Genomic DNA, 24,000 nt, shown 5'->3' on the forward strand with positions numbered 1-24,000 from the left:
GGTGAAGATATAGGCTTTCATTGCCTTACATGTTGGCTGGGGAAAAAAAAGACACTTCCTCTCCTCTAAGTGAAGCGTATATTAAAAAAAAACTGTACTATTCCTTTATGTATCTTAATGCTGCAGGCAGCATGGTTCTGATTATGAGAAAAAGTCACTGTCCCTCTCCGGATATTACCTTGGTGAGGTCCAGCGGGCAGACAGGAGTGGTGATAAAGGCTACCATAAGCAGCCATTGGTGCTCATCATATGGCTGCTGTGTGTAGGTGCGAGTGTGTGGGACAGAGATTAATAAGACTGTGTGGGTGTGTGTATGACAGCTGTAGCCATTACACCACTGACTAATATAAATGTGGCTAAATGAGCCCAAATATGAGGAAACACTAAATTTCTTATTACTTATAACCAGCTGTTCATTGCTTCCTTTTCAGTCTGAGGTAAAACCATGACACCATACACTTTTTTGTGATGTGTGAAAATGCCGGCTTGTATCACAAAAGTCATTGTTTGCATCTCTACACTAAAGTCAGAGTGTGTCTCGGTGTGTGGGCTGTCAGAGCAATGACTCAGCATTTCCTGTCAAACCATAAGGGACAATCAGTCCTCTCAGCAAAGGTTGAACCTCCACTTCATTTTGCCATTTTTTTCCATTTAACCACAGCTGCAACAAGCTGTTCACTGATGCCTCAGTCAGCAATGTAATCTGTCATCAAAGGTGTATTATTTTACACTGATTTCAATCAGTCTTGTTTGATGCACCACGTGAAAATCTCAGGTGAACCTAATCAGATTTTTTTCATAACAGCGCAGTAATTTCACAGGGAGTTCTCTCGCTGTGGTGATGAGCATTGTGCAGAACTAATGCAGTTTAATTTGAAGAGATTGTCTGACCCAGTTCACAGAAGCAGATGGGGCCAGAGCAGGATAAAGGATTTGCAAATGCTCCACATGCAGTGTTGTTGCACTAAAGTGGCAATTTGAGTTATGCAATTTTTAAGCCATTAAACCTCAATGGCACCTATCATGTGTTAACATACCACAAGAGCGTTAATGTCTGTTGGCATATTAGTTTTTGCAATGTTTTATCTGCCAAGTCAGCTACCCATGCCTGTTGCACTACAACCAGCTGGGTTCAAAATAGTTTCATCAGACTCATTCAGTGGTGCTTAAATGATTGGACCATAGACTGTATATAAGAAGTGGACGTAGTCATGTGACGTCACCCATTGGTTTGTTGACTGCCCTTTTGAAGCCTCAAGTTCTGCATTTTGGCTGACACCATCTTGGTTTTTGGCCATCGCCCTCTTGTTTATTGGCAACCAGAAGTGACCCGAGAGGGTCGCTGAATAAGACATTTTTAGGCGACTAAAAGAGTTCTACAGGTAATTAACTTTGAGGAACTGACAACATGCTTTGAAAGGGTTAAAGTTCCAAGACAAAAAACACGGACAACTTGCATACGCCGTGGGAGCGACCTGTCAATCACTAGGTAGCCCCGCTCTAAAGCATCCCTTGCTTTATGGTCTATTTGACTCTAAATGGGACCATAATTTACTAAATGAACATCATGGTGTATTGAAGAAGACTTGAAACCAGCAATTGAGACCATCAACTCATGTTTACAATGTTAACTGAGGTAATAGATCAAGTGAGAAGTAGGGTCGGTTTCTCATAGACTTCTACACAATCAGACTTCTTTTGGCAACCAGAGGAGTCGCCCCCTGCTGGCTATTACAAAGAATGCAAGTTTAAAGCACTTTCGCAATGGCTTCACATTTCAGACCCGGAGGTTGGCGACTGGATTTGACAAACCAATTACGGACTTTATGAAAATTATTGGGCTGGAGAGGGGGTCTTAAAGGTACAGTGTGTATGATTTGGAGGCGGTGGTGTGGTGTGGTTGCAGATTGCAACCAACTGAATACCCCGCCGCCGAGTGCAAAAGGGCGGCGCTTAGCGGTACCACAGTTTTGCACCCTGTAGCTCACGTTACTGAAGTTTCACAAGCGTGTCGAAGAATTACGGTGGCCTTCAGGTGACGTTAAAACGTTTGTTCGTTCTGGGCTACTGTATAAACACGGCGGACTCTGTGAAGAGGACCCGCTCCCTATGTAGATGTGAAGGGGCTCATTCTAGGCTAAGGAAAACACAATGATTCTTAGTTGATTAGGTGATTATAAACTAATTACAACATAGTTATGATTATATTCCATTTCTACTAATAGATCCCACTAAATGTTACACACTGGACCTTTAATACATTTATGACATTCACTCTAAGAGCTGCTAAATAAATGTTTATTACAGCCTCAGACTGGGTGAAGGGAGCAACACGTGGAGCAACTCCGTGGCTGCTGATGGACACCACACAGTGTTCAGCCCACTCTGGATTCCAAATAATACAAATAAATATCAATTAGATCGGATGATGTTATATATAAAGAGTCGATGTCCCAACATTACGTCCAGACTGTAACACTATGGAATTTTTCCGTCAGCATTTCTTTCATTCATCAAATTGGCGTACACTGCAGCACTTGCTATTAGATATGGAAACGTTTGTGGTTTGAAAAAAAGTTAAACAATAATTAATTTGTGAGCATAAAAAAAGCTATAGATACTCCATGGAAATTTACCAGCAGTGCAGGTATATCCGTCATCTTTGGTTTCATTCATATCCATAAAATTCACAAAAGCTCTCCTCTAAAGTATTTTTTCCACCACTTTTTAGCCCCTATCTCTGCTGTTTAAAACCTTCTACACCTTTCACTCTTCTCTGTCCTGCTGTTACACGTATGACTGAACTAACCACAACCACTTGACCTACCCGTGAACTCTTATGGTTCTGTTCCAAAGCAGGATTTGTAGTTATTTGCATTATTAAAAATGGGTGGTATTTTGTTACTTCTGGAACCGAACCAGGATGTTCTGGTATCACTTTGGCTCTGTATATCCTAATATGTATGAGATCAGATATCTGACAGTTTGTCATAACTCTACCCCCATAATAATATTTGTACAGTCTCTTATTACAGCCTAGTTGAGACTGATTTCAATCCTGAGCTCATCTAGCACACCATCAGCAACACAACGAGCAAAGAAGTAGAGGAGGAAATATGCAACTATGAGGTGTGTATGTGGATGAGATTAATATCGAGAACGATGCAAATCAGCTTCAATAGGACGGAAACAGAAACACTGCTGTCATTCTGGTAAATAATGGTGTGAGACCGAAGGCGAGTTCCTGGAGTGTGATTTAGTGACTCCCCCGCATCCTCTCTTCAACTCTATAGCCTACAGAGCCGCACGAACAATGCACCTTTGACATCAGGGTCTCTGACATGCACCCTACATGTATGCCCATTTGCCGGCTGCTTTTTAAGTCTCATCTCACGTGCACTCTGATGTCCCCTCTTGATCAAGTTTGCCATTTTATACTATGCTAGCATGTCTGAAATCTAAGCCCCCCTATTGGCTGGCTCTCTAGGTCATTTCTTCCAGTTGGTTTCCCCACCAACAGGAGGCAGCAAGGTCACATGTGCTGGCATGTCTGTGAGATGTAGAGCAGGGGGTTGATGCATGTCTGACTGTGTGTTATTTTACTTCATCCCAACACAACATGTCAGCATTTGGCCTTTATTGAAAAAAACATCTAGCATTCTTCCAATGTGCACATGTGAAACTCGGCTTAGTTTCACAGTTGTTATGATGATATCAATGAATTATATGTTAACAGTTTCTGTTGCTAGTTTGCCAACTCATCCTGCCAACATACAACCACTTTGTCTAATTCATAATTTATAGAATATGCCAAACATACGATTACGAATGGACAAAAATAAAAACAATTAAATACAAAATAGGTCTAACCCCCCGTCATTCTTATGCCAGAGACTATATGGTATAAGAGTGGGCGATATTGATAAAATCTGTTAGTATTATAACTATTATTTTACGTTGTGAGATCTATATTTTGTATTTCGTGGTATACTAAAACCACCGCCACTAATCAAACAAAAATGTCAGTGTTCGCTTATCCAGCAAATCACTGAATGACAAATCAAAGTACTTCATCACATTGATCATTTAACAAGACTAAAGGTGCTTTCACACCTGTAGTTGATGCATTGTTGCATTTTAGTTCTGGTCCGGTTCCACGCTGCCTTTTTACAAACTAACCAGAGGAGTAAACATGAAGTTCTACAGACTGACAGGTAACTTGTTGATTGGACAGTTTTGGCGGTTGTCATCCTGCATCATCAGGACCCACGTGGGGAAATCAAATCCCAGTGACTGACAGAAGTTTGTGCTTCTGATGTGTTTATTTATGTTCTTTGATTAATAACTGGTTATAAGCATTATTAGTATTATTAGACTGCAAATCGACCGCATGTTATGAATAATGACTAACCGGTAGAAACGGGACAAAAAGGAGGCGTTTCATACAGTAGCCTAATGATTCGGGGCTTATTACTGTCACTCACTTTTTAATGGACTAAATGAGCTGACAAAGTACACAGAGTGGGATAAAAGTACAGCGTTTTTAACAGCTTTTGACCTATTAATCAGGGAAAATACCTGCACTGACGTATTGATTTGCATAAATAGGTTATACGTTATATATATTGCATATATAGGTTATGTCTTGAACAGATTTCCCGATCAGCAGATGGATTTATTAGTAGTTTAGCTTTTGTTTGTTTTAACTGAACCAAACAGGTTACTGTAGGTGTGAAAGTGACTGTGAGGCTGTACTTAATAATGTTTTGTTCACCATCTTAGTTTAGCGCGTTAGCATGTTAACATTTGTAAAGCGGCAAATTGTTGTATTTAGACCTTTTTGTACGGATTCAGCCAATGAGATATAGCATGTTAACTAGTGAGGCAGATTTAGCTACCTTCAGACAGAGCCAGGCTAGCTGTTTCTCCCTGTGGCTAGTCTTTGTGCTAAGCTAAGCTAAGCTAACTGTCTGCTGACTGTAGTTTACGTTTAAAGAATGGGAGTGTTGAGAGTGGTATCCATCATCTCATCTCACTCTCGGCCAGAAAGCGAGTTGGCATATTTACCAAAACGTCAAACTTTTGCTTTAAAACTAGATTTTGTCACGGGGATCCTCGGGTGGTGAAGCAGGATGCACCTTAAAGGTGCGGTTAATTGCAATTAATAGTTGGCTACTAAGGGGAAAAGGTTGGCATGACGTAAATTTCGTCACTGTCCGTGTCCGTGAAGGTCCATGCGGGCCATCCGTGTGCAAAGTTTTGTTTGCGTGGTTCTGTTAATACTACATTGGATCTGAAATTTTGGCTCCACATGGGCAGTCAAGAGGATGCATTAAGGCTCACATCATATCAGTGGGCTTTAGTCGTGCATATTTCCAAACCAAATTGAAATTGATCAAATTACCACAAACCAATTGCCAAACAGTGAATGTAGCACTTTTTAGGGCCTTGGTCTAGGGCTCTTGCCCACTTTGTTCAGTTAGTAGCCTCGGCTACTCAAGTATGAAACACACTACTGTAAGTGAAACACCCACAATGAATAAAGTGTGATGAAATAAAGCAAGACAAAGTGAAGTGGTTATGCTTTGTCTGTAAATGTACAGCCTCTTATACAATGCTAAAGTAACTACATACTCGTACAGCCAAACACACTAATAGTACTGCCATGCACTTAGAGATGGAACAATTAGTTGATTAATCAATGAATCATTCGTCAGTTACCTTGGACTCTGGGAAACTGCTATTAGATAATAGCTGAGACCAAAAGCTAAGCTGCTGCTCTATATAATCAGGTTCACATTTTCTTTTGACAGGATGTGATAGGTACGTGTTGTACGGACTAACTTCATAACCACCTCTATTTATTCAAACCAGGAAATGTTCCATATGCCGAGAAAACAGTACAGAATTGTTTCAATGTTATTCAAATGTAGTTCATGTAGAAGTAGAGTAGTTGAGCCAGAGTATCTGCACTTCATCCATCTCTGTTCCTGTCTTGTCTTGTCATTTTGTTTCTGTGAAATCCTAAAAGAGGATGGAGAGAAGCAGCTGAGCAGACAATAGAGATGCTTCATTGCCATAGAGGTGAGGTCTAAATGAGCAGCGCTGTCTGTTGCCCGTGGGGCGAGTTGATGTTTGCTCTCTAATCTGCAGCCAAGCAGAAGACTATTATTGGGTCAGTGCCTACTTTGTCCCATCCCATTAATTCCCCACAGTGACATTGGGGCCTGGAGGGTTGAATTACCCGGCCTACTGCAAGATAGGGAAACTACTTTACTGGGAGGACTGGAACTGGCTAAAACAACGGAAAAGGAACTGGCCTGGGTGCTAGTATACATATTGCACTAGCTCCCATGTGTCTATTAATGTATTAAGGCATCTAGGGACGAACAAAATTAGTTCACTGTCATCAACAACATGTCAGCATGAGGTGGAGATTGCAAAGGGGCGACCTCCTGTGTTGTGTCATGGTAGTGATTTTAGAAAATTTGATTTGACAGATTTCTGCCTTCTTGAATGGTGCTATTGTTTTAAGCTTAGGCTGTAAACGCTGTGGTATGTGGCATTGATTCATACTTTCCCTATAAGAATAAATAAAACATTAGTTTACTCTGCAGTTACCCTCCTCCACTCCGGCGTGTCTAGCGCGAGTGGCGTGAACAAACACTTTGTGATCCCGCGGTCAGTAACGCGAGGCGAAAATTTGCTTTGGAGTTGGTGTGAACACATCATTAGCATTCTCGCCTACAAACAATGTGGTCAAATGTATGTGATCGGCCTCGCAACATGCGAAGGTTCAACGAGGACAAATACACAATGCTGCTGGAGTTTAATTTAGGGCTGTATGCTTTTCTAATTTAAGGTTCAAAGAGCTGATTCCTGCAGTGCTAGGTTCAAACAGGGTTACTTGTTCTCACAGTCGACTTATCTCACAATCTCTCCTTTACTAAAGTTTTACGAAGAGATTTTCTGCTACAGTAAATCTTGTTGTTCGTTCCAGTAAATACTGATTTTACTTCCTCGTAGTGACATCTCATAGCAGTGTGTGTGTGTGAACACCGGTGTCTTCGAGTACGATTGACAGTTTGAGACATTTTCTAAGTTTGTTGTTTCTCAGATGTGTAATAACCACGAGAGGCGTCCCCTTGATACTTCAAACGCCTTTGTTTACCACAGAGGAGGAAAGACTCCCCGGTCCAAAGCAAATAAGTTTCTGCTGTGAAGATAAAGGACACCGGTAGATAGGGCAGAGCCCATTGCTTATTAATATTACAACTCCTCACTCTGATCTCACTTTGAAAACAGAAATGAAACGGGCGAGATAGAAAATTAGATAGGATTGATATAAGAAAAAATAACCCAGTGAGAACTTTTTTTAAATTTCGGCCTTTGTTTGGTTTAGAAGCAGTCAGGGACAGAAAAACAAACAGGAGTGGGACAGTAGGGTATTACCTCACCATAGTGCATTGTTAACAGAGTGCCCCGGGTTCAACTTTCAAGACACTCCCACCTCTGGTCATCATCATCATCATCACCTGATAATGATCCACTCTCTCTCCCCTCCCCTGCCTCTCATGTTGCCTGATAAAACCTACTTACAATCTTTCACCTTTAGCCAGTAATTTATACCGAAGAGTTCACCTCACACTCACATCTCAACTTTGTTTGGGCATCCATCAACCTGTCAATTAAATATAATGAGATTTTAATTGGATTTTACGCTCTGGCTTCCCTCCCAAACTCTGTTATTCGTACTTATCATGAGCGATCAGCAGAATAGACAGCAACTCACCGCAGCATGGTTGGATAGTCCTATTCATTTTCTGTTGTTCAGCAAACAGCTTGGCTTGTCAAGACCCTCTGCTATTCTGTAATGATCATGCAGAATAATGAGCTTTGGTAACTTGCCACAAACCATTTTACAGACTGCTTTTTTTAGTTTCATTGCTAACAAATTGCAGTTATTAGTTGAAGGAAAGGAGCCATGGCAGTGAGAGAGCATTTCACTATGTGCCGACACTTTCTCACTTCCAACTCGTCAAATACGGACGCTTGGTCACTGGCCCCTTGGCGTCAGACTATGACGCTCTACGGATACCCCTCTAGCGTCACTTTTGGACGTGCAGGGCTGCCTCGAGTGGCTTTAGTAATTATGATGGAAGTAAAGGAGGAAGTCAGGTGACGTAGTATAAAGAGCGACAAAGTCTGCGGAGGAAGGAGGTCGTGGTGGATGGATGGATCAAACAAACACAGGACTTTCACGGATGTTTTCTTTCCACTAGTCTGAAAGAAGACATGTCATTTTCATGTTATTAGCCCAATCTCAAAATTAACCAGTGCATGAAAAACAATGTTTTTGCCTGTAGTGTCTCACCTTAACCCAAACCATGACCTTTTCCTAAACCTAACCAAGTAGTTTTGTTTCAATTCATAATGTTAACCATGTGTTGAAGTTTATTGGACTACTGCACGTTGAAAAATTACGCTAAAGGGGCCACCGACAAGCGTCCGTATGTGACGAGTTGGTAGTGAGAATGTGTTGCACGTGCACACGAGCATACTTCAGTAATAAAATATTAGCTGTCCTAAGTGGTATGGTATTTTGTTTCTTAAAGCTGCATTAATAGATGTTTGGCCACCAGGACACGGTTACAGCCACCACAACTCACCATCTTATAGGCTACTTTTAGGCAAACCTGTTGGCAAACGGCAGACATGGATCAAAAATACATTACCATTAGCAAACATGTTGTGTGTTCTTAGCTGACTTGCTAGTCACTGGTTAGCCAATTGTTACATTCAGGAGACATGGGTTTTGTTCAAAGTTGGAAAGAGCTTGCATGTGTGTTAAATCCAGATGGTGTGACCTGTGGCTATATCGAGGATTTATTGAGTTGTTTAAAGGCACCGTTGATGGAGCTCTGCAGTTACAAACAGTAATGCAATGAATCACTTTTGTTGTTGATTCTGAGTAATTTGCATGACACTGTCAATAGTAATTTGAGGGCCGCAAAACCAAAATAGTGACCTAAAGGAGGTTAAAATGTTCCATAAAGCTAGAGAGTCGAGTGACATTTTATATAATGTTAATATCAAAAAGTCTGAATTAAATGCAGGTGTAAAAGTATAACGATAAACCAGTATGCCCTCTCTGTGCACTGTTCATCACTGGATGGCTGTAGAGGCCTCCTTAAAGATGCTTTCAGAGCGCGAGCACATTGAGGAGCACCTGAAACTCACGCTTAGATTAATTAGTGATCGAGAGGTACAGAGAGTACAGACGGATACAAACTGTCCCTAGGGATGTTAATAATTAACTGTTTAAGCATTAACCGACGTTAAGAACTGTAACCAATGCAGTCTCAGTCAGCCGTTATTTCTCAGGTGGATTGTGTGTGTGTGTGTGTGTGTGTGTGTGTTTGTGTGTGTGGGGGGGGGGGGGGGGGGGGGGGGGGGGAGCCTGCAGGACTCCACTGATGGGGCGTGTGAATGTACTGATGTGCTGCCTCAGCGCTGGACTATAAGAGGCTTTGAGAGACGGGCTTAGGACCTAGCGTGGACATCACTCTCTGACTCTCCATCTTTTTGTCTCTTCCACTCGTCCACTTCCACTAACTGTCTAAATGTCAACAGACCTGTTGAGGATGGAGGTAGGAGGCCAAATAGAGCATATTTATAATTGATTTATTGTTGTATATTTAAAGTTTTGCATTTGTGATGAAGTCAATGTTTTTGTTGGTGATTATGTTCTATTAATAATAGGGGTTGCCAGTTAATATGAATATATTTCTAAAGCCTTAATGCTATGTGTTAATGTGTTTGCTGTATGTAATTAAAGTTAATTTGCAAAGAGAGAAAAGTGATGTACAACAAAGAGCTACATTGGAAGCAGTTTCTGTGTTTAATGTCTGTTTTAAGACTTTTCAAAAAATGTCACAAAGTTTAAATCATTTCTCTTCGCTTGAAAATTAAATGTTTCTGTGCAACACTAGGATAACCGGTTGCATCACATTGTGCTGCTGTATGTTAGTGTGGGGTGTATACTGTATATAAGCTAATATGTTTACTTGTAATTCATTTTATGAGGAACTGAGTCAGTGATGGAAGTGCTCTTTTTCCCCTTTTCTACTTCTCCTTTAAGTTATTGATATTGTTGCAGGTCATCATGCGCAATTGTTCACTTAAATGGAATGTTTAAGGTCGGTTTAATGTGAAGCAAACGTTTACACAGACTGTTAAAATTACTGGAGCTTAATTATCCAGATTCCGTGCCAGCTCCTACTTACTGTAAGCAGATGGCAGCAAAATCCTGAAACAATATTTTATGGTAGACAAAGGGCTATCAAGTTATATCCGGCATGAGAGGAACACCTTCCCTGTTTTGTCTCAATACACAACAAAAAATTGTCTCTTCAGTTGTTATAAGCATTATGCAGCATCAGTTCAGACTCCTGAGTTATATGAATAAACTTTATCTATCTTGAATAGTGTTCACGCTTTAATCTGTAATGATAATGTGGTGTTATATGAGTGTGTTTTGGAGGAGAAATGTGGATATTATGTCTCAAGCTGCACTAATTAGTCAAATGAAATTGTGTTATACAACAGTTAGATCTGCACATTCTTTTTTATGTTGGTGTTAATGAAAGCTGTGATCTGTGTTTGTGCTCGCTGGAGCAGAGAGTGCATCTTACGGTTCATTACCGGTGTGTGTGTGTGTGTGTGTGTGTGTGTGTGTTTTAGGATTTATAGGTTGTGTGTGCGCATGTGTGCGTGTTCTTCTGATCATCATTTATTTGTATATTGTGTTAGAACAGCTTGAGTCCCAGCACACTGTAAGAAGCTGAGTCCATTCACTCACTGCACTGTGGCGCTGTGCTCAGGAGGCACCAGGACTGATTTCAAACCCATGTCAGTGTGTGTTTCTGTGTGTGTCATACTGTAGGCTTTTCACACTGCACTTATAGCCCCAGGCTAGGGAGATGTTAGCCCAGGGCTAATAATATGCAGTGTGAAAAGCCCTTCAGTTGTCCAGGCATAAATAATTCTGTAGTGATATCTTGATGTGAGGATCGTCGATGTGAAAATAGGCATGGTTGACTCCATTTTTGACTTCTCACAATTCAGATTTATTTGTGTAAAAGCGGTGCCGGAAATGGGCCAGTACTCACCGGTATTGAGTAACGGCACTTCTAATTTTTTTTGTCTCTTGTTCCTTATTTGTACCGCCACCGGTACGCAACGTTAAGGGCTGAGCGTATGAAATAAACGCTTCAGGTTGCAGTTATGCCCGCGAGATGCAGCTGAGATGCGAGCCTGCACGGAGCCGGTGCAGACAGCTGCATGTATTAATATGAGATTTCTGAATGCTGCTGCTGTTACTGTGTTGTTAGCAGCTAGCTGCAGTGCAAATGACGCAGAGGCTACTAGTTGCATGAGGCACCAACCAACGCCGACCCTCCCCCCCGTCAGCTGCCAACTACAGTGACACTTTGCACCACGGGCACAGCGCGCCTGGCTGCTGCAATACTGGGTGCACATATCCAATTTTGAATGTCAAAAAAGTAACAACAAAGCACTGAAGAGTCTGCATGTTTTTGTCTACAATTTAATTTGTACAAATAGCTAAATAAAAAAGTTTTTATAACCGGCTACATTTATGTATAAATAGTGGAAATGTATGTTGTGTAATTAAATGAAAACAAAACGATGATAATGTCATGCAACTGCTGAATTAGGCTACTGGCACCTGTTTTTGGTCCAATTCAGGCACTGATTAAAAGCTTTTAAACCGGTTGGTTCATTTTAATTAATAAAATCTCTCTCTCTCTTTGCTCTCCATAGGATGCCATTACTCAACGTCAGTATGAAGCAGTCTTTACAACCTGTACAACCTTGTACAGATAGGTAAACAAGAGCATCTGGAGAGCCTTAATAAGTATCCAGCACTGTGGACACATGGAGCACGCGACACAAACCAAGAGTAGACCAGTTCAGGGACAAGCCTGACAGACATCCTTGACCACAACGCATTCAACTTGAGCCTCAGCTGATTCACGTTTCCTTTATTTCTACATTGTCAACGTATCACTCGTATCTCGCCAGTTCAAAGACCTCCAGCGTCTGCCCTCCTTCTGTGCACAGTGCCCCTCAGAGGGGAAATGCCCGTCTTGCTTAATGCCGACGCCTCCTTCAGCTCCAAGCAGGAGCTCCTGGACCTTCAGGACTGCCCTCTCAGTGGGGGGCCCTCTCTGGACACCCCCAGCCCCCCAGACTCCCAGACAGGCAGCCCACTAGGCTCAGGCCCCAGAAGCCTTGGTAGCCCTACAGCTGATGGCGCCGTTCGGGCCCATATTTTCACTGGGGCTTCCACACTCCCGGGGCAGTTATACGGGGTGGAAACAAGACCCCTCACAGAAACACCCGTGGGTTTAAATCTGATCTCCACCGACTCGGATCAGCTATGTGGCTGGGGGGCTGTGACACCCAAAGCTATCCAAGTTTTCAACACCCCGCGTTGGGTGCTGTTCTTCCTTTGCGTGGCCTCTTTCCTCCAGGGGATGATAATCAACGGCTTCATTAACACAGTGGTCACCTCCATCGAGAGGCGCTTCGACCTGCGCAGCTACCAGGCCGGCCTCATCGCCAGCTCCTACGACATCGCCGCCTGCGTCTGCCTTGCTTTCGTCAGCTACTTCGGCGGGACGGGACACAAGCCTCGCTGGCTGGGATGGGGGGTGCTGATCATGGCGATCGGTTCTCTGGTGTTTGCCCTGCCTCACTTCACCACGCCCCCTTACCATGTCAGTCTGACCGAGCGAACAGTTATGTGCTCTGACAACCGTACCAGCCCGTGTCGGGACAAGGAGGGCGGAGGATTGTCCAGTTATCGTTTTGTGTTCATGTTGGGCCAGTTTCTACACGGTGTGGGTGCCACGCCTCTCTACACGTTAGGAGTCACATACCTGGATGAGAACGTCAAGTCCAACTATGCGCCTGTTTATATCGGTGAGTAAATAATTTGGTACGACATGTGGCTGTTGAGTTTTGCTTATTTTGAAGTAGCAATAACAGCAGTAAATTATTTTATTATGTTAGTGTGTCACTAAAATAATTATCATATCTTCTCAATCGGACACTTTTTTTCTTTGCCTGTTTTGTGTGTGTTTGCTCATTCATTTGTATGTTTATTTCTGTCTCAAAATGAGATTTGACACATTGACCTTGGGCTGACCGATTCATTTGTTTAAACCACAAAATTGGGATTTAAAATAATTTTCAAAATCTTAAAGGGACTGTTTGTAAGAATCAGAAATGCTTGTTAACAGCGACACCTGTGGCCGTTAAGTCAACGAAAGTCAGCGGCAGGCTTGCGCTTGCTCGCTCTAAATAGAAATGAACGAGCATCAGAAAACAGTGAGGCGACACACGTCACCTAAAACCACAACATCACTCTATATTTCAACTGCTTGGCAGTAATGTTAGCTGACCAGACGAAGGTCTCTCCATGAATCAATGCTGATCCTAGTGTTGGCTTTTCCTGCTTCAGCCTCCCGACCGTGGTGGGAGGGAGACACCGGCACCCGGTCAGAGACGATAGCGTTTCTCATTGCGGAGCCCCATCACTTCAAAACACGGAAAACCTCTGTTGGTCTGGAGGAGCTGCAGCAGTTATTTCTGCACAAACGTCCACTGTACATTTACTAGATATTCTCAGAGCTAAACTAACTCTTCGGCAGTGTGTAGTGTGCGCGCAGAGACTCCGGCCATGGACACCAAAACTGCGGTCTCCCCGCGGACTACGACCGCGGCCAACACTGTTTTGAAAGACGGGCTTCACTAGATATAACTTTGCGGTTTTGGTGCTTCCGTGTAGTTTATGTTGGAGTCTTGTCCAAACAGCATAGCCACACGCAAGCGCGCATATGCGAGCACACATGGGACACCGACCCGGGTGATTTATACGTGTAAGAAGTTACAAACAGTCCCTTTAAACCAAAAATTGTGATATAAAATAATTTTCAAAATCTTAATTATATAGGCTACTATATGTCATATCATAACAAATGTGAGTATGTGTATGGAGGAAGATCAGCGTGACTGTGCTTGATATAAATCTAAAGGTGAGGAGAGCTGTGTGCTTGGCGTGTCTGTTCAGTCTCCAGTTGTGAAATGCAGGCACAGATTTTTCTGTCTCTGAACGTTAATTGTTTTAATGCGTTCTGACTGCATAGAACGTTGAGAACACATATGCAAATAGCAGGACTTGGAAAAAATTCCCACCTGCATCTTTTTGTAATAACTGCATGTCTGTTGCAGACGACTGTTGTTTGCATGCATGTGAATGTAGATATTTGTTTGAGCAAATGCCAACACATCTGTCACAAAGTTTGAGTTGACTCGTTGACCTGTAATCTAACTGTTACAACACTGGTTGCATCACTCTCTGTCCCTCTTGCTTTTATTGTTGTTTTATAGTGAATTAGTTGAGTAGGTTCAACTGCTGTGATACTTTACCTCAAGGATCAAATAAAGTTCTTATGTACAGTATGTCTCTAATGTAGACAGACAATCACAGTACTGTTGTTACCTCTATTACTGAGAACCGGATACAGATGAAAGAGCTTATTGCGTAGAAAAAAACAAATGTGCCCTCTGTGCACTCCTACACACACAGACATACAGTCAGTAAAGCTACTGAATCTCTATTTATCCGTCACGTCCAACTTATCGTCTATGATATTCATTATTGTGTGGCCATCAACAGAGATCAAGTGCCAGCCCTGTAATGTTGACCGTGTCAGGCTCTCGTCACCACCCATCTTCACCATTCATCCACCAAAATGCCACTAAACATCAGCAGAGCACAGTCTGTGTTTTCACATCGAGTTCCTTTTTTCTCATGAGACATGAACTTTGTGGATGCAGAGCCCTGTAAAGAACAATGGGGCCCCTTTTAATCTGTAGGAAACAGGAAGTAGACAGTCCGTGTACTGACACACCCATGGCCCGGTTCTGTGTCTGTGGTCTCTCTCTCTCTGTCCCCCAGGGATATTCTACACAGCGGCCATTGTGGGTCCGGCAGGAGGCTACCTGCTGGGAGGATACTTCCTCAACATCTACACCGAGATCCACCTGACGTGAGTCTGCTTCGGATGGTAGAATGGAGTAGAATACACTAGAACCCACTACGATGAACAAACTAGAATACATTAGAACAGAACATATTATACGAGTATATAGAGTATAATAAAATAGAAAATGCTAGAATTTAAAATAATAGAGTATATTAAAAATAGAGCAGACAAGAATAAAATAGACCACAGTATAATAGATTATAACACAACAAAAAATAAAACTGACTAAAATAAAACAAACTACAGCACATTGGAATACAACAGACTAGAATAGAACAGACTGGCGTGTAATAAAATAGAACAGACTGGCGTGTAATAAAATAGAACAGACTAGAGTATAATAGAATAGAACAGATTAGAATAGAACAGACTGGAGTGTAATAGAATAGAACAGACTAGAATAGAACAGACTGGAGTGAAATAGAATAGAACAGACTAGAATAGAACAGACTGGAGTATAATAGAATAGAACAGACTGGAGTATAATAGAATAGAACAGACTAGAATAGAACAGACTGGAGTGTAATAGAATAGAACAGACTAGAATAGAACAGACTGGAGTGTAATAAAATGGAACAGACTGAGTATAATAAAATAGAACAGACTAGAATAGAACAGACTGGAGTATAATAGAGTAGAACAGACTGGAGTATAATACAATAGAACAGACTGGAGTATAATAGAATAGAACAGACTGCAGTATAATAGAGTAGAACAGACTGGAGTATAATAGAATAGAACAGACTAGAATAGAACAGACTGGAGTGTAATAGAATAGAACAGACTAGAATAGAACAGACTGGAGTGAAATAGAATAGAACAGACTAGAATAGAACAGACTGGAGTGTAATAAAATGGAACAGACTGAATATAATAAAATAGAACAGACTAGAATAGAACAGACTGGAGTGAAATAGAATAGAACAGACTAGAATAGAACAGACTGGAGTTAAATAAAATAGAACAGACTGGAGTACAATAGAATAGAACAGACTGGAGTACAATAGAATCGAACAGACTGGAGTATAATAGAATAGAACAGACTGCAGTATAATAGAATAGAACAGACTGGAGTACAATAGAATAGAACAGACTGGAGTACAATAGAATAGAACAGATTAGAGTAGAACAGACCGGAGTATAATAAAATAGAACAGACTAGAATAGAACAGACTGGAGTATAATAAAATAGAACAGACCGGAGTATAATAGAATAGAACAGACTAGAATAGAACAGATTGGAGTGCAATAAAATAGAACAGACTAGAATAGAACAGACTGGAGTATAATAAAATAGAACAGACTGGAGTATAATAAAATAGAACAGACTGGAGTATAATAAAATAGAACAGACTGGAGTATAATAAAATAGAACAGACCGGAGTATAATAGAATAGAACAGACCGGAGTATAATAAAATAGAACAGACTAGAATAGAACAGACTGGAGTATAATAGAATAGAACAGACTAGAGTATAATAGAATAGAACAGACTGGAGTATAATAGAATAGCACCATGCTGCATGGTGATTCTGCACTTTAAATACAATTGATTGATTGAATGGAACAGACTAAACTATAACAGACTGGATGTATGTAGAATAGAATAGAAGAGTGTAGAATAGAATAGAGTAGAATATACCTTTCACACCATCGGATGTCGTGGACCAGCGTTTATGGATGTGTGTGTGTGTGTGTGTGTGTGTGTGTGTGTGTGTGTGTGTGTGTGTGTGTGTGTGTGTTGTCACAGGACAGAGATGACTCCAGAGAACCCTCTGTGGGTCGGGGCTTGGTGGATCGGCTTCCTAGCAGGAGGAGCAGCAGCTCTAGTCGTAGCATTCCCCATCCTGGGCTACCCACGACAGCTACCGGGTACCACTCCTGCATCCTCACTGCACACATACACACACACTCTGTCCTGCAACAGGAAGGCAGTAAAGAAGCCAAATTCACACCTGTTTTTTTATTATTATTTTAACGAGAGGTCGAAATTGGTATGAGAATGGCAAATGTCACTCACAGTCTCTCTTCCTCTTCCTCTTCCTCTTCCTCTTCCTGCAGGCTCTCAGGAGTACGTGGCCATGCGGGTGTCTGAGGCTCACCAGCTCAAAGATGGAAGCCACACCACAGCCTCAGACCCTCAGTTTGGCAAATCAGTCAAAGACATGCCAAGGTAGTACACTAACCTCCATGAGAAGAGGACAGTATAGAGGAGTTGTTTTGGATACAGTACAGGTGACATCACAGATAGACATGACATCATCATAACGTGCGTGGGTTGGAAAGCAGACCAGAATGGCCGAGAGCATCAACATGAGGAGTTGTTTTTGTGCCAGAAACCACAAAAGTGATACATGGAAAATGTTCAGAATACCTAGAAGGGAGCCTGCCTTGTTAGCTTAGAGTGCATCATTTGATATTTAATCAGGAGGTGGATAGTTTTATCAGAAACGTCTGTGAAGCTAACGTCAACATTAGCTTCACAGACTGATAGGACGAGCTCTGAATACGGAGGTCCTGTTTCACAAATGTCGAGGTGATGAAGTGGCAGTTTTTGCTTTTGTGACAGTTGATAAGGGTGCAGACTGATGACTTAGGGAGCAAAAAGCATTATGTTATTACACTTTAAATATCTCAGAGAAAAAAAAATGACGGACATGTTTCATGAGCCCCTGTAGCTGATAGGTAATACTACTAACACACTACTGATTGACATACGTTTCATATGAGCGAAGCTTTGCTTGTATACACTGCAGTTTTTTCATAATTCTATTTAACCTTTATTTAACAGGATATTTTCACATTGAGATTGAAAATCTCTTGCGTAAAAAGTTTCACTTAAAAGACTTAAAACAAAACAGCAAAAAAGGCCTCACAATTAATTTCTCTAACTTTGTGTAGTCTCTGCTAGCATTAATGCTGCTAGTAGCTGCCATTTCTCACTGGCATTACGTGTATTATGTTAGCTAGCCAGAGCCGCCAGATGTCTATCAATGTGAAACGTGCAGTATAAAACTGGTAATGCAAGAATGAGTGCCGAATACAAGTTCACCTCTAAAAAGTGGTTATTAACCCTGTAGTAGTAAGTGGGTTCCAGCAAGTTGCTCTCTTTCTAAATACTGAAAATATCCACGTATTAGCTAGCTGTCATGACATTGTGGCGTGGTGTGTTTACGTGGACTGCCCATTGTTTCCCCAATACCCCAATAGTCTGAATTGGACCGAAAGCCCATTTGTCTGACAGCCCATTATCCTGAAAATACAAACGCTCCCTGCAACAAACAGAAGCACCTGGTTAATTATTTTGAAGAATAACATCATTGGACCTTCACGATTTTTTCTCCTACGGCCGAAGGCATGACTCGCCACTCTGCCTCTTATTACTCGTTGTCTTCATTGGTTGGGTTGGGTTGGTTTAGACATGAGGAGTGAGATTAGTTCTGTTTAGGGTAAGAATATCAGGGTAAGCCAACCAGAGGTAGAGTAGGGCGGGTCATGTCTTCGCCATGGTAGGAAAGGTCAGATGATGTCATTCTGCATAATATTTAGCCATGTGCTTCTGTTCGTTGCATGGCGAGCGTGTATATTCGGAGTAATGGGTCTTTGATACAATGCGCATTTGATTTCGGGATAACAGGCTGTCGGACAAATGGGTCATTTGTGAATGAATTAAAAATGCAGGCAGTCAACAATTATTCTTTTCTGATAATGTGGTAACAACAAATCCTTCCATGAACAGATTCAAATATAAAGGAAATAAATGTCACATTCCCAGACAAGCTCTATTAACAGGCATGGTGTGACTGCAGAGTTTTACAGACGAGTGACCGCCCTGCCTCTTTTCAGCTCACAACTGTGTTTACTATGAGTTCAGCAACCACAGTGTGATGTCACCGCTGTAGCACTGGGGGATTACAGAGACAGAATAAGGCGATAATCACGCCATATTACGTAACATGATGAAATATCTTTGGATCTAGTGCGGTGGTTATCTGCATTGGGAACGTCTCCAGGCTATTGAGATTAGAGCGGCCTGGTTTAATTAAAAAGGAAGATTAAGTTTATTCTGTTGGGTACACACATTTTCACCCCTTAATCTGTCCTCTCCTCTGTCCAGGTCTGTGCTGCTCCTCTTAAAGAATCCCACCTTCCTGTTCCTGTGCTTGGCTGGGGCTACGGAGGCCACCCTCATAGCTGGCATGTCCACCTTTGGTCCAAAGTTCTTGGAGTCACAGTTCAGTCTCAGTGCATCGGAGGCTGCCACATGGTTCGGTGAGTGACCAATAAAGAAGTAAAATCATGCACTGCACAATGCAAAGTCCAGAGCAAACCCAAATGGTTGATCAAATGTGTTTCAAAGCCATCTCAACTCATTGTATATTTGTTTTATTTCTCATCCATGGTGAGAAATAAAATTAGTGCCAAGACAGACTTTACTCTATTTGGACTCTGAACTGATGTCGGAGACGTCCTCCTCTGCAGTATTTTATCATTTAACTACACCAGAAGTAGGAATATATCCCGTAGTACAGGTGGACATCTGCATTCCCAGATTGCTTTTCTGCAAATTTTTATAAAGTAAACATTTGCTGCATTCAGCTGTGGGTTTTTGGTAAGTGATAGGAAACTCTATAACAAAGAGGACGCATTTCAAGCTCCGCCAATGGTTTGAAATGGTATAAGTGTCTGTCTGTCTCCTAAGTGGCTGTGGTCATGGCGTGTTCGCCTCTATCCCCTAGCTAGGGCGTTCGTGAACATTAGTTGCCAGATCTTGCGAGTGTGTGTGCTGTCTCCTTTCTGAACTGTCTCTGGTGACAGCAGGAGCAAAAAAGTGTCTATGCGGTGCCTTTTGTAACTAATACTTCACTGAATTTACAACACGTTTTCACTTCCAACTCGTCACATACAGAGGCCTGGTCAGTGGCCCTACGCTTCAAACCCCTCTAGTGTCATCTCAGGGACGGCGTGTCAGTTTCTGCTTGATATATGCACAGTGTCTTTTCCAAATAAAATTCTCGATGTACGTTTACTTAGTTTTTAGTTTTACTTGGTTAGGTTTAGGCAACAAAACTATTTCCTACTAGGCGTAGGAAAATATAGTGGTTTGGGTTAAAATAAGTATGTTTGTTGCGTAATTCATGGCGTTATTAAAGTACATAAGTTACGTTAGTTGCTATGACGTCTAATAATGACACGGATGGGATCCATTGTAGTTAGTTGAAAGCGCGGTGCGTCTCATACAGACGCTAAAGGGTGCCTCGGTGCGTCAGTATCAGACGCCGAAGGACACTGACCAATCATCAGAATTTGACACGTTGAGAGTGAGACCAGGTTGGAATTTACTGTTATTCTAAATGGCAGTATCTAGCGATATATACCTTCTTCTGCAGTAAAACAATGCAGTGTCCACAATGAAAAGAGTTCATCCTCTTGGGAGCACAAGTCTATTTATAGCAAATTACCTGGTCGACTGTGATACTTTATGTCTTTTTGACCTGATGGTGGTGCTCGAAGAAAGGTCAATAGCAAATTCCACAAAAATCTGTCCACTTCAAGACTTCCCACCATTTGTTTTGAGGTGTGTTTTCCTTTAAGGGCCTTAAGAGTGGAACCGCAGCCTGACTGCATGTGTACGTACGTATGCTGTTCTTCTCCCCCTCCCAGGATACATGGTGGTACCAGCAGGTGGTGGTGGCACCTTCCTGGGCGGCTACATTGTGAAGAGATTGAACCTGCGCTGTCGAGGCATCATCCGCTTCTGCATGATGTGTGCGATGGTCAGTCTGGTCGCCATCTTTATCTTTCTCATCCACTGCCCCAACGTCCCCATGGCCGGTGTCACAGCATCATACCAGTACGATCTGATGGAGAAACGCCAACTGGACCAGTACAAAGACCTGTATGACAAGCCAAGCCAGCCGCACCCTGGAAACAGGTGAGCAGTGTTTATGTTGATTTAGTTTTGTCTTTGTCTTTTTGACTAAAATGTGAATTAGCTTCTCTTAAATTGTTCATTTGACTTTTGTTTTAGAGAAGATGCAAAAATATTCCTTAAAGTAATACAAACAGCCTTTAAGTAAGGTTAAAGGGGAAGACAATGAATGGGAGACCCACACAGTGTTTGTTTTCCTTTTTATACCCAAATGAGCTTCATTCTATTGTCGTGTTCTCAGAAACAGAATATGAACCCCTATTGAACCCCTGGGTGCTCTCAGTGTTATATATCTTTCCCCAATTCATTGTCTATGGAGCAGTTCCAGACTTTATACCCTATGACATCACAAATTTTAGTTTTAGCTCTCTAGTCTTCGGATTTGTGAGAGAGATGTTCATGTTTACTAATAGTTTTTTGGATTGTCTTAGACCATAGGGATAACATGTATGGATCTTGAAAAGGGGCGTTGTTCCCCTTTTAATTTTCAGTGGGATTGTAGATGAATTTAGTCCATAAAGCATTGCTGCCGAGGATACATTTTGCCAGTCAGGAGCATACAATGTTTGACATCTTCAGATGCATCCAGGTCATTAAATAAGACTGCATTAACAGTAATTAATTAATCTGTCAGAATATCTTTCATCATTGTTTTCTAACACTGCAGGTGGTTTCAGTTTTAGAACTCCCGTTATAACTCTTTTATACTCAACACTAACGCCAGCTATTGAATCAAAGTGCTCTGTAAAGGAAGTTCCTTTGCAATTCATAGTTGGATAGAACTTGCTGGGAGCTGCTGATCTGTCTGCAAAGAAACATTTCATTTCAATAAACATTAAGCATTTTCATTTTCTACAGATTGTGTGTGGATTGTGATCTTGGAGGGAAACGCAGGTGTATGTTAGGTGGTTAATGTGGAAGCACCAAACATTTGCAATTACTTTATTGTATTTTGACTCAGGCCACTGAGCCATTTCATTTAATTCACCAATATATATTGAAATACAGGGCAGTTTGTGCAGCAAACGTATCTTCATACAACATACATAAAATAACTACAGAAGTGGCGTAACTTAAGTCAACGTTGACTTCTGGTGTCACACCGGACATGAACAGCGCGGTCTCCTGGGTGAAAGTCTGATGATTTTTGACCCACCCATCCACCCCGACCTCTTGTCTCTCTATAGATTTCCTGGTTCACGATTAGATTCTAATCTTAATGAATTTACGTACAAATGTTCAGCAATGTCTTTGTGTACTTCACTGCCTTTTTCTCCAGACACTTTTCCCTCCCTCTGTCCCTCACATTACTCTGTCTCCTTTACCTCATGTCTGCAGCTCTTTAGAGGAGAACCTGACAGTGGGCTGTAATGCAGGCTGTAACTGTGTCAGAGAACTGTACAACCCGGTGTGTGGGGCTGACGGAGTGATGTATTACTCCCCCTGCCACGCTGGCTGCAGCTCCATCAACCACACCGAACGCTCCACAGGCAAACAGGTACAGTACGCACTGTTCCTGTCATTTGGCTCTGACTAGAGGGACATTTAGACTTGATTTACTTCAATCTGAGGCAGTTTGGGCGCTTAAGAGCACTGAAGAAAGAAAGGACAAAGCTGTAAGCCTGTAAATACAAGTGACGGCATTTCCTCCCAATATTCCCTCCCACATGCCGAAGCGTTCCCTCTGGCAGGAAAAAAAAATACTTACCTCTGCGTCTCAAGACATGTCGTAAACTTGCTAACAAGCAGTATAGTGCATTCAAATGAATTCAATGCAGTTAGATTATCAGTGTTAGTAGAAACTGAAATGGTAAATTCTGCAGCAGAGGCACTCATTTGCATTACAGGCCTCGTCTGAGGCATTTCCATGCAAAATAAATGTATTTCAAACAAAGCAACTCCTTCCAAATGATAAATAGACATGATTGCAAACACAATAGTCTCTTGTTACACTTACAACATATAGTATACTATAATTAGACAATTTAATGATATTTTAATGTTATTCAGACTGAGGAATCTTACAGTATTTGTTCACACTGGCTCAATGGAAGATGTCCCAAAACATTTTGTGAGAAGACATTGCTTGGTCAACTTTTCAGATTTAGCCTGAAATCCAGATTTGTGTGTGAAAGTGAAAAATTCAGGAACAGACATTCGTGATTGAAACTTGATATTTACAGAATAATCTGATGAATGATGATGTCATTGTCAGGTGTACTCTGGATGTAGCTGTGTGGTTGGTAATGTGTCCTGGGGCGAGGAGGGCTTCGCTCTGACAGGGAAGTGCGGCAGCTCCTGCCACCACATGCCAGCCTTCCTCTCCTTCCTCTTCATCGTCATCTCCTTCACCTTCCTCTGTAGCATCCCAGCACTCACCGCCACGCTCAGGTGGGTGGCCACAGTGAAACCTTGGAAAAAAGAAAGATTCCGGCTCTAAACCTCTCCAATCGTTTCACAATGTTAAGCAGCGTTTCTGCAGGTGTGATTTGAGGCTGATATGAAACGTATTTATGAAACATATTTTTGGTTCAGAAAACATCGACATTCAACGCATCCAGTGGTTTGCAGAAACGTCCAATGCTAAAACTAAAGCTGCAACGATTAATCGATTAGTTGTCAACTATTAAGTGAATCACCAACTATTTTGAAAATCAATTGATCGGTTTGAGTAATTTTTTAAGAAAAAAAAGTTAAAACTCTCTGATTTCAGCTTCTTAAATATGAATATTTTCTGGTTTCTTTACTCCTCTATGACAGCAAACTAAGGATGTCATCTTGGGCTTTGGGAAACACTGAGTCACGTTTTTCACCATTTTCTGACATTTTATAGTAATAACAACTAATCGATTAATCTAGAAAATAATCGACAGATCAATCGACAATGAAAATAATCATTAGTTGCGGCCCTAATGCCAACATTTTTTTTCT

General features: G+C 41.6%; 1 protein-coding gene across 2 annotated transcripts in view; it reads left to right on the forward strand.

Annotated features, from left to right (window-relative positions):
• The window catches only part of slco4a1 (solute carrier organic anion transporter family, member 4A1), a 32,760-nt gene that overhangs the window by 3,266 nt on the left and 5,494 nt on the right, over positions 1-24,000 (forward strand). The window contains exons 1-9 of one of the 2 annotated variants that reach the window (XM_074643232.1): positions 9,489-9,650; positions 11,845-13,008; positions 15,050-15,140; positions 16,888-17,009; positions 17,199-17,310; positions 19,255-19,409; positions 20,802-21,072; positions 22,408-22,567; positions 23,285-23,460. In XM_074643232.1, the coding sequence (XP_074499333.1) occupies positions 12,162-13,008; positions 15,050-15,140; positions 16,888-17,009; positions 17,199-17,310; positions 19,255-19,409; positions 20,802-21,072; positions 22,408-22,567; positions 23,285-23,460 (1,934 nt within the window). In that variant the 5' untranslated portion in view covers positions 9,489-9,650; positions 11,845-12,161. Of the gene's footprint in view, positions 1-9,488; positions 9,651-11,844; positions 13,009-15,049; positions 15,141-16,887; positions 17,010-17,198; positions 17,311-19,254; positions 19,410-20,801; positions 21,073-22,407; positions 22,568-23,284; positions 23,461-24,000 lie in introns of those variants that run through there. The other variant, XM_074643233.1, reaches the window with a different exon arrangement.

The sequence above is a fragment of the Sebastes fasciatus genome, chromosome 8, assembly GCF_043250625.1.
Source record: "Sebastes fasciatus isolate fSebFas1 chromosome 8, fSebFas1.pri, whole genome shotgun sequence".
NCBI lineage: Eukaryota > Metazoa > Chordata > Actinopteri > Perciformes > Sebastidae > Sebastes > Sebastes fasciatus.